Source organism: Artemia franciscana, chromosome 7 (genome assembly GCF_032884065.1).
Source record: "Artemia franciscana chromosome 7, ASM3288406v1, whole genome shotgun sequence".
NCBI lineage: Eukaryota > Metazoa > Arthropoda > Branchiopoda > Anostraca > Artemiidae > Artemia > Artemia franciscana.
In genome coordinates this window covers 31391079-31403257 of record NC_088869.1, presented here as the reverse complement: position 1 = coordinate 31403257, position 12179 = coordinate 31391079, and the positions used below count along the sequence as shown (strand labels likewise).

The 12179-nt window shown below is 34.9% G+C and overlaps 1 protein-coding gene across 1 annotated transcript in view; it reads left to right on the top strand.

Annotated features, from left to right (window-relative positions):
* Positions 1-12179, top strand: part of LOC136029668 (uncharacterized) — a 147808-nt gene that overhangs the window by 52819 nt on the left and 82810 nt on the right. Inside the window, exons 5-6 of the mRNA XM_065708172.1 lie at positions 6769-6851; positions 9369-10810. Of these exons, the coding sequence (XP_065564244.1) occupies positions 6769-6851; positions 9369-10810 (1525 nt within the window). The remainder of the gene's footprint in view (positions 1-6768; positions 6852-9368; positions 10811-12179) is intronic.

Here is a 12179-nt window from a genome sequence, read left to right as displayed (position 1 = left end):
GTAACTACTTCCACCCATGGCTTGCCCAAAGCCGGGAAATAGCCCTTTTCCAAAATAAGTCATACTGAAGCCAACCTTCAACCAAATATTCCGTCCCCAGAGAAAAATTACTTTGTATGGCACTTGGTATTTACCAAGTGGCATACAGTGATCGCAAATTCTGTAGGTCTGTCGGTCTGTCAGTACCGGTCTTGCCAGTTTAGGCACTTCCAGATAAGCTAGGACGATGAAATTTGGCAGGCGTATCAGGGACCAGTTCAGATTAAATTTGAAATAGTTGTTTCCCCGGTTCGACCATCTGGGGGTGGGGGAGTGGGAGGACGGTTAATTTGGAAAAATTAGATCGGATCTTAATTAAATTTGATATTTTGAAGGATATCATGTCTCAGAGCTCTTACTTTAAATTCCGACCGGATCAGGTGACATTGGAGGGGGAAACCTAAAATCTTGGAAAATGCTTAGAGTGGAAGGATCGGGATGAAACTTAGTGGGAAAAATAAGCACAAGTCCTAGATACGTGATTGACACAACCGAAATGGATTCGCTGTCTTTGGGGGAGTTGGAGGGGGTGTTAATTCGGAAAAATTACAAAAATTGAGGTATTTTCAACTTAAGAGCGGATGACCGTTCTTGAGTTATTTTTGAATTTGATATTAAGAAGGAACTCATGTCTCAAATCTCTTATTTTAAACCCCGACCAGTTCTGGTGACATTGAGGGAGAGTTGGAGGGGGAAACCGGAAATCTTGGAAAACGCTTAGAGTGGAGAGATTGGGATGAAACGTGGCAGGTAGAATAAGAAAATATCGTAGATACGTGATTGACGAAACCGAACTGGATCCACTCTCTTTGGGGTAGTTAGGGGAGTCCAGTGCTTTGGCGAGTTCGGTACTTCTGAACGTGCTAGGACAGTAAAATTGGTGGGCATGTCAGGGACCTGCACAAATTGACTCGATAAAGTTGATTTCCCCTATTTAACCATCTGGGGGGGGGGCTGAAGGAAGAGGAAAAATTAGAAAAATGAGGTATTTTTAACTTGTGAGTGGGTGATCGGATTTTAATGAATTTTGATATTTAAAAGGACCTTGTGTCTCAGAGCTCTTATTTTAAATGCCGACAGCATTAAGCCTCTGATTTTTCTTTTAAATTAATCTATTGATTCTTATAATTTTGCTAGAGCTCATGCCATATGAGCTCTCGGCTCTTCCGATCTCGTCACAAGTGCCATATGAGCTCTTAGCTCTTGTTTTATTCCTTTTTTCTCAGAAGATTTTCGACTTAGTCTCATGGTTTTTGCCACTTCATGGTGTGAAAACTGCTGCTAGAAATAGACAGGTTGCAACTGCTGCCGTATTTTCTTCTAGTATATTTAAATGTGTGCTTGCATCGTTCCTGCGTCCCCTTAAAAGTTCTGTTTCTTTCGGTAATATTGGTTTGTCTTCTGTTGCATATGCAGACGACATTCTTCTTGTTGCCCAGACTCGCCTTGGATTGCTTTCCAATTTTACTATATTAACCAATGAACTATCTAAGATTGGACTGTCAGTTAATGCGTCTAAATGCGAGTTTATTTGTTTTAATAGCCCTTATGCGGTCGCTCCATTCGTTGCTGGGACTGCAATTCTGCCATGTTCTTCTTTAATTAGTTGACTTGGTCTGTGTTTCGGTCCAACACTTTCCACTGCCTTTTCATCCCTAGTGAATCAAGCCGTGAAAAACCTACGCGTCGCTTACGGAAAAATATCCCAAAACAAAAGCCGTTACAACCGCAACGGTTTGTTCATGATTTATAACGCTTATTGTGCCCCTGTGCTTTTATCAGGCATGGCTCATCTGTTTCGTAAGAAAAATCCCCATACTCTACGTGCGGCTTATTTCAGATATTGCAAATTCCTCCTCCGGCTTCCTAGATGGTGCCAAAACAGAAAAATAATTGCTCGATTTGGTTTAATAGATATGCCTTCTTGGATTCGGTCTTCCAGTGATGATTTATGTAAAAAGACTATCTACTTTATTCACGTTTATTACCCTCTGCAGGCTTTTTCCATATTGATACTGGTTGATTAGTCCATGTTGTCTTTTGTTAGTTTGATTTTTTTTTCTTGCTGTTTGTCGTTTTTGTTTATTTATAATACACCATACTTTGTGTTTTTTTTTATACTTTTACGTATATTAAAGTTCATTCATTGATCATTCATTCATTCTGCAGTTTGACTGCCGTATGGAATGCGTCTGAATCAGTGGGCTTGCTGCAGGCCCGTCATTTTATAATATTCGTTTGTAGGGAGTTTTACTGACCATCTGAATTGACTACACAGTATACGGCTTGCTTGAGTGAAAACCAGCCAAAGGTTATAGATGCCATACATTTTCATAGCTTGTCTGAAATTTAACTTGAAAACTTGAGGCAGTTTCCTTGTAAAGGTGCTGAGGGCAAGACATGTCATCAATTGATTTTTGATTATTGAGCTTTGATTTCTCTTATTAAAAAAGTCTGCAACTGACTCACTTGGCTCCTTACTGTTAGATTTGAGTTTTTTTGTTGCTAAGGTTTTTACTTATTGAATCAGATAATGAACTACTTTATTACCTTTTATCTGTTTAAAGCCAATCCAAAGTTTATTTTTCTATTTTCAATATTTTTTCCACCATTCCGACATGTTTCAGAATAACCCTGTATTTTTTTAAACGTGCTAGATTTGACTGAACACTAATCGCCAGAAGTTCAACTCTATGTGCACTTTATTAATCCTGTCATGTGATCTGTTTGATCCAATCAGAAGTTTTTTGACTGCACTTAATTGTTTTGATAGTCTTTTTCTTTCAAGCCGTTGTGTTGAAAATTGGTTCAGATTATTTTTTGGACTTCGTTGGGTGTCTACCAGCCAAACAAGGGAAAAATGTATTTTCAATATTTATTTTTATCATTCCAACATGTTTCAGAATAACCGTGTATTTTTTCAAACGTACCAGATTTGACTGAACACTAATCACCAGAAGTTCAACTCTACGTGCACTGTGTTAATCCTGTCATGTGATCTGTCTGATCCAATCAGGAGTTTTTTGCCTGCACTTAATTGTTTTGAAAGTCTTTTGCTTTCAAGTCGTTGTGTTGAAAATTGGTTCAGATTATTTTTTGGACTTCGTTGGGTCCGTTGTCGTCACCCAACGAAGTCCAAAAAATAATCTGAACCAATTTTCAACACAACGGCTTGAAAGAAAAAGACTATCAAAACAATTAAGTGCAGTCAAAAAACTTCTGATTGGATCAAACAGATCACATGACAGGATTAATAAAGTGCACATAGAGTTGAACTTCTGGCGATTAGTGTTCAGTCAAATCTAGCACGTTTGAAAAAATACAGGGTTATTCTGAAACATGTCGGAATGGTGGAAAAAATATTGAAAATAGAAAAATAAACTTTGGATTGGCTTTAAACAGATAAAAGGTAATAAAGTAGTTCATTATCTGATTCAATAAGTAAAAACCTTAGCAACAAAAAAACTCAAATCTAAAAGTAAGGAGCCAAGTGAGTCAGTTGCAGACTTTTTTAATAAGAGAAATCAAAGCTCAATAATCAAAAATCAATTGATGACATGTCTTGCCCTCAGCACCTTTACAAGGAAACTGCCTCAAGTTTTCAAGTTAAATTTCAGACAAGCTATGAAAATGTATGGCATCTATAACCTTTGGCTGGTTTTCACTCAAGCAAGCCGTATACTGTGTAGTCAATTCAGATGGTCAGTAAAACTCCCTACAAACGAATATTATAAAATCACGGGCCTGCAGCAAGCCCGCTGATTCAGACGCATTCCATACGGCAGTCAAACTGCAGAATGAATGAATGATCAATGAATGAACTTTAATATACGTAAAAGTATAAAAAAAAAAACACAAAGTATGGTGTATTATAAATAAACAAAAACGACAAACAGCAAGAAAAAAAAATCAAACTAACAAAAGACAACATGGACTAATCAACCAGTATCAATATGGAAAAAGCCTGCAGAGGGTAATAAACGTGAATAAAGTAGATAGTCTTTTTACATAAATCATCACTGGAAGACCGAATCCAAGAAGGCATATCTATTAAACCAAATCGAGCAATTATTTTTCTGTTTTGGCACCATCTAGGAAGCCGGAGGAGGAATTTTTTCCAACTTCTTATGAGCAATCAGGTAAAATATTGGATTTGGCATTTATTTTTTATGTATAAAACAGTTTTGTGGCAGCGAACGTAAGTAAGCTGTGGTTCGGGATATATATGTATATATTCCTCATTTTCATTTATCCTTATTTTAGGGTAATTTTTTCAGTACCCTTTACCTTAGCCTCTCGGATTGGTCAGAGCCTTTCAGATCGGATTGGTCTTGTCACGTTTTATGGTATAGGTTTCTTCATTTGTGCTATAGGCATTATATATTTAATTGCTCTATTGACTCCATGGATTGTGAAACTATATAAACGCCTTTTGTAAACAAACTAATTACACTTGGTATTTTATACTTAGCATGTTCCTTTTGCAATGTCCTATGCCTCATAGATATAAAAACGCTACATTCACTTTGGGGGGGGGGGGTATAATTTATTTTCTTGAAATGAACTCATAAATGAGACCTCAGTCATATGATTCTTGTTAATAATTAGTTTCTTGTGTAATTTTGCTTGGAGCATAGACACTACAAGCGATACAACCACTACTGAGGCAAATATGACGTATGTATGCTTTTCGAATGTATTCATAAATATGACATCACTTACATAACTTTTTTTTTCTAAATTGTGGCTTTTAACGAACTTTCTCAAACTTCTTACCCATATAGATCGTTTTTTAGGCCAAAAAGTCCAAGGATACCAATTTTCTCGAGAAATCATGGAGCTGTTTTCGAGAAAAAATAAATAAATACCTGTTTACGTGAAAGTTTTAGACTGCTTTATAAATACTTTTTATTTCAGTTCAGCTGCCTTTGTGTTTAAACAGTCGTTATTAAAGGGTTAGGACAAAAAGTTGCAATCTATCGTAAAGAACAGGGGGCTAAGGAGGGGTAGACCCCTCGTATACGGAGTAATTTCTATGTGTTTCAAGATTTAATATCGTTAGTTAAAGTTATTTGACAAAATAGTTTTTTATTTAATGGTCAAAAAGGACTGAAGTAAATTAGATTACACAATGTCAGGTATGTCAGGTATGTCACATGCTGGTATGTCAGACCAGCATGTGCGCATATATTTTTTTCAAGACTTTAACTTAAGAGGGAGGTTGTCTAATTGAAAGAAAAGCCTCACGAGCTTTTGGAAAATTCTGATATATGTATCTCAAATTATTAAACTCTTTTGAGTCGAAGGAAGACTTGGAGACCTTCCATATGCAATACTTTATGATCGTGTTGCATTTATAAGATGTTTGCCAAACGACTTCCAAAGATTCAATCCAGAATATGTCGTGTTATTCACCTTATGGGAGGACAAGTGTCGGTTACTTGGACTATAGAAAGCATGCTAAAGATTGTTAGAAAGTAGAAACTTTCGAAGGATTTATTTACAGAGAATACCAATTTCAAGCCAGTTATTTTCAAGCCAGTTAGCAGTATATTAACAGGCAGAGTATTAGTGGAAAGTTTCAAAAACTAAAAAAGTTGAGATTTTGAATAGATTTAAAAAGAAAAATGACATCAAGAAAAAAATTTATTTTCGGAACAAAAGTGTAATTATCGTGGAGAAAAAATAGTGAGGATATAAATTAATTAACTAACAAAATCAACTAAAACTAAAATGCATTAAGGTTTTTATCAGCTTAGATTTTCAGAAAATAGTTTCTGGTCTCCGTGTATGGTTTAGTAATCTCAAAGATTATTTTGTCCTTTGAAATTCTTGAAAACAGTAAACCTGAATTGTAGATTCAATAGGAGTCTCAATTCACAAAAATGTAGTGGGAAGGCGAAATAAGGGGGGAATGTGGTCTTTTTTCGCTTTCTTATTAAAAACATACCAAAAAGGGTATTTTTCAATTAAAATACCCAAGAAAGGTTTTTTCAAACTCTGGGGAGGGTAAAAGATCTGTGGGACTATTGCTGCCATACCTTTTCCCTCCAATCGCCATCCTTGGAATGCAAGGCAATGTTAAAGAAACTAGACATACATTGTTATATGTGAAACCTCTAAGGTATCTTAAAGTCACTTTCTTCTTTCTTACTTTAATTAGTGAAAGACAATAACTTTCAGTCTTTGTATCTGGCTAGGGTCTCTTCATATTAAATTGCATCAAAGGTTCATTGTAAATCAAATGCAAAAGATATGTTTTTATATGTGAGACATCTCTTGTATCCTAAAGTGTTAAGCTACTGCGTAATAATATTTCTAGAATCCGAAAGTCACTTTTCAAATGCAGCTATATACTTTTGATTGTTGCGGGTGCCAAAAAAGTGATTTTAAAAGGCCCTAAACAGCTTAAACTGTTACTTTTCTTTGAACGAATAGTGGTCTTGAGAATCAACAGAGCGTTAATGTCTGAATTTTTACGGACGAAAAGCATCCTCAAGTTTGACTATTTGCTTTTGCTTACTCACTTTGCAATTGGTGCTACCCCAAAAACTTCTTAATTTTGAAACAAAAGAACACTAACTGTTTGAAAGTAGCAGTTTCAAAGTACAAATTTACATAATAGGGGTGCCGGGATGGGGGAAATATTTTTATTTTGAAGTTATTTGTACTGCGAAGCAAACAAAGTTATGGTCACCTTTGCTTTTATGTTGATGTTTTCTTTTTCAGGAAAAGGAAGCGCACCTAGACTTAATGGAGGGTGTACTCGTGGATTTGCTACATGCAAAATGGAATACTTTCGTAAAGGCCAAGTATGAACTGATCAGATAGATGCTAGGCATAGATGTTGTGACGAATAAAAGACCAAGAAAAACAGAAAAAATTGTGGTTAAAAATAGGGAAAATAAGCAGCTAAACAATAGGCCCATGTTGCGAAATCCAGAGAAATAAAGGCAAAAATAGACTTTCATTTTAGAGCTATATTCTCAAAACATATAAATACAATAAATTAAAAACAGACTAGATTCTTCAAACACGGTCCATAAGACTCTCATTTTAGCGTTTGTATAACCTGTGAAGACATAAGGATAAATAAATTGTATAACCTAAATTATAAGGGCACTTCAATTTTTAACCCGTATAACCTAATATTTGATCGGAATAAGGCTTACAAATAATGATGCATAAAAGGCTTAAGAGAAAAAAAAATTCACACCATCACACCAAATCACACCATCGCATTCGGCGTATCAGAGAACCCTATAGCAAAGTTTTCAAGCTCCTATCTACAAAAATGTGGAATTTTGTATTTTTTTGCCAGAAGACAAATCACGGGTGCGTGTTTATTTGTTTGTTTGTTTTTTGTTTTTTTTTTTTCTTTTCCCCAGGGTTCATCGTATCGACCAAGTGGTCCTAGAATATCGCAAGAGGGCTCATTTTAACGAAAATGAAAAGTTCTAGTGCCCTTTTTAAGTGACCAAAAAAATTGGAGGGCATCTAGGCCCCCTCCCACGCTCATTTCTTCTCCAAAGTCAACAAATCAAAATTTTGAGATAGCCGTTTTGTTCCGCATACTCAAAACCATTATAACTATGTCTTTGGGAATGATTTACTCCCCCACAGTCCCTTGGGGAGGGGCTGCAAGTTACAAACTTCGACCAGTGTTTACATATAATAATGCTTATTGGGAAGTGTACAGTCGTTTTCAGGGAATTTTTTTGGTTGTGGGGGTGGGTTTGAGGGGAGGGGGCTATGCGGGAGGATCTTTCCTTGGAGAAATATGTCATGGGGGAACAGAAATTCAATGAAAAGGGCGCAGGATTTTCTAAAATAACTATAAAAAAAACAATGAAAAAATAAAGATGGAAAAGTTTTTTCAATTGAAAGTAAAGAGTAGCATTGAAACTTAAAACGAACAGAGATTATTACGCATATGAGGGGTTCTAAAAATACTTTAGCATAAAGAGCGAGGTATTTAGGAGGAGATAAATACTTCGCTCTTTATGCTAAAGTATTTTTAGTAATTTCAACTATTTATTCTACGGCCTTTCTGATTCAGGGATCATTCTTATAGAATTGGGACAAAACTTACGATTTAGTGTAAAGAGCGAGGTATTAACGAGGGTACAAACCCCCTCGTATACATAATAAAAATTAAAAAATATAAAAGTTTGTTACGTAAGTTAATTCTTAAGTTACGTATATTTTTTACTAATAAAAAAATTCGTTAAAAATTAAAATTTATAGTTGCCTTTTTATGTAACCGAAAAATTGTATGGCAACTAGGCCTCCTTCCCCATCCCTTATTTCTCAAAATCGTCTGATCAAAACTAAGAGGAAGCCATTTAGCCAAAAAAGGAATTAATATGCAAATTTCATTTTAATAATTTATGTGTGGAGAGCCAAATTCAAACATGCATTAATTCAAAAACGTACAGAAATTACATAAAAAAAACTAGTTTTTTAAACTGAAAGTAAGGAGCGACATTAAAACTTAAAACGAACAGAAATTACTCCATATATGAAATAGGTTGTCCCCTCTGCAATCCCTCGCTCTTTACGCTAAAGTTTGACTCTTTGCAACAATTCTGCTTTTTAAAACAATTAAAAGCTTTAGCGTAAAGAGCGAGGGATTGCGGAGGGGACAACCCATTTCATATACGGAGTAATTTCTGTTCGTTTTAAGTTTTAATGTCGCGCCTTACTTTCAGTTAAAAAAACTAGTTTTTTTTATGTAATAATAAAAAAGAAAGAAATAAAATTCTGTAGATTAACTCAAGAAGTTTTTTGTCACAGATATTTTTTAAAGTTTTGTCGAGGGATTTTTTATCTAGAATATCTTTGTCATTTATAATCTCCAATGAAACTGTAAAAAGTTGTCTACTATGACAAAAACTACAAAATATATCTGAAATGAATGCTACACCATTTATTCAAATCATCAATGAACACTTGGCATTCATCGATAAAATTCCGTAGAGTAACTCAAGAAAATTTTGTCACAGGTATTTTTTTAAAGTTTTGTTATAGAGATTTTGTCCATTATTTTTTGTCATTTGTAACCTCCAATGGAACTATAAAAAGTTGTCTATTATGACAAAAGCTACAAAATAGATCTGAAATGAAAACTTAACAATATATTCAAACCACAAAAAAAATATTTGGCGGCTCATCGATAAAATCCCATAAACTAATCTAGAATTTTTTACTTGTCATAGAAATTTATTGTCATATTAGCATATTTCAATGCAGTCCATATGTTAATAAATAACACACAATAATAGTAAATGTGAAAGCAGGAAATGGTAATAATTCCCACTTTTTTTCAGGTTCTACAAGCAGTTTATCATGTTTGCCGTCTATTTCCTCATTTCGCTCATTTGCTTTAATCTCCGTCCTTCACCTCCTCTGAACATCTATGCTACAACCCGCAATACTTCACTGATGAATAGGACAAGGCCATATAATCGAAGTGAATCCCCGCTGTCTGGGTATTTTACTACACATTTGCCAACGGAGACATTTTTAAAAGACAGCACCGAGAGTACAGACAGCTTAGAAATACCTTTCTATGCTTCTTTAGATTCAGAAAACACGACTAATGTCACTCCAGAAGAAGTTCGCCCTTTGACCAAGGTTACCAGCCCCATAAATGAAAGCATCATTACAAGCAAACCTGTAGATGACTTAATGATAAGTCTTGTTGCTATGGAGAATCCCAACATACAAGGTGAAAATAAAACCGTTGTTGAAGACCCACGGCATCCTTTACATAATTCATTAGATTCGAGAACTGTTACCGTTTTGTCACAAGAAGTGACACCCGAAGTTGAAATCAACTCCACTATAAAAGCCAACACCATAACTGCCGATGCCGGTGAAAACTTAGATAATTCAACCCTTATGCGTTTAGATCCACAAACTATCACTGTTGCATCTCAAGAGCTAATTCCCACGTTCATCGAAATTAGCTACTCAACAAAAGACAGCATCATTGCAATTGAAAGAGCTGACAACTTGACAACCAGCTTTTTTACTAAGGTAGATTCAAATGAACATACTGAAGATGTAACTGCGCTTGAAGGTTTGCAAGATCCTTCCCGTAATCATTTTGATTCAGGAACTGTAACTCCTATGTCTTACAAAGCACCTTCTTCAATCGTCGGAATAGGCTCCACGACAGAAGACATCGACTTCACTAGTGAGCCCGTTGACAAACTGTTGATCAGCTTTGCTGCTGAGGAGATCATGAAGGAAAAAGAAGAAGATAAAAATCTTCTTAAAGATTCAAATGACGCAATATATAACGTTTTAGATTCAGAAACTTCCTCTGCTGTCTTCCAAGAGGTGGTTTCCACTGTAATCGATACTAGCTCCACCACAAAAGACAGCATCTCTACAAGTGAGCCTGTTGACAACCTTATGACCAGTTTTATTATTGAGAAGCCAGAACAAGAAAAAGATGGAAATGAGATCCCTTTTGAAGATTTGGAATATCCTTACTATAAAGAAAAAGGAACAGGAAACGCTGGTGATGTCACTCAAGAAGAAATTCCAACTGATATCGAAATGAGCTCCACCACAAAAGGTGGCATTGTTACAAGTGGGTTAGTGAAGGACTTGAAGACAAGCTCAATTAATAAAGAGAATATGAATGGTGAAAATGAAGAAGAAAACACTCTTGATGAAGCCATAGAAAGTGAAGGACTTATGACCATTACTAAACAAACAGAATACATCAGTCACAAGGGGCTTAGAGAGGGATCTGGAGGTAATTAAGAACTTTATAATAAATTAATCTTAAGAATATATTATTTACTTGACATTATATGAAAACATTTCTTGTCATTATTTAGAAATTATAATTTTACATATTAAACTAAATAGTATAATATACAATATGAAATACGATAAATAAGAGAAAATTTGAGAGAAGGAACGACATAACGAGGAAAAAAGGAAACAAAAAACCAAAGTGTTTTCTGCAACACGGATTTTTTTATTTATCCGGATCTCGTTTTGCACTTTCTCTGAAATTGTAAAAAAAAAATCTTTAGGTGTCAGTAGATACTTAATATTTCTCAGGAAAATACCCACACTTTAAGAGCGTCATCCCAATCTAGAGCATCCCATATCTAGGGGTATTTATTATTTTTTCCCTCATCCTCTTCAAAATTCAAGGCCAGAGTGGTAAGAATGTTGTTTTCCTAAAGCCCCTATTAAAATGGTTTTAGACCTAATCGTTAGTGCCAAAGTCTGGCTTTTTCTGGAAAGCAAATTCATTAGGAAGGAAAAATTTATCTCTCGGTCAAATAAAGATAGGAGATAATCCAATAAATTCTTATCCTGTTCTGTTTAACAAAAGTTATTATCAGGTTGAAAACAGATCGGATAGTCACTAAAACTAAGCCATGATATATTATATTTTGTAATTTTATGCACTTTTTTTATTACTTTATATCATTTGTTTCATTTTAAATTTATATATTTTGTATTTATATTACTTTATTACATTTATTATAGTATTTTTGTTTTATTGATTTACTTTACTTAGATAAATTTACCATTTCGTGTATTTTTGGTGGATATTGGTACGTAAAAAGGTTTCAATCCACGGAAAAGAAAAAAATAAATTAAATTTAAGAATTTGCAAATTAAATTTAAAAACTTTACTTTCAATTTAGTTTCAAAATCAAAATCATTATACTTCAAATATTATTGATTTTAACATCAGCAAAAATTTAGTGCCTAAGTAGTCGATAAACTATAGTATCCATACACACATATAGTATCAAATGGTAATATAAATGTTAAGAAAAAGACAAACTGAAAATTTTAACACGATATCACACACACACACACACACACACACACACACAACACACACACACACACACACACACACACACACACACACACACACACACACACACACACACACACACACACACACACACACACACACACACACACACACACACACACACACACACACACACAGACACACACACACACACACACACACAAACACACACACACACACACACACACACACACAAACACACACACACACACACACACACACAAACAAACACACACACACACAAACACACACACAACCCACACACACACACACAAAC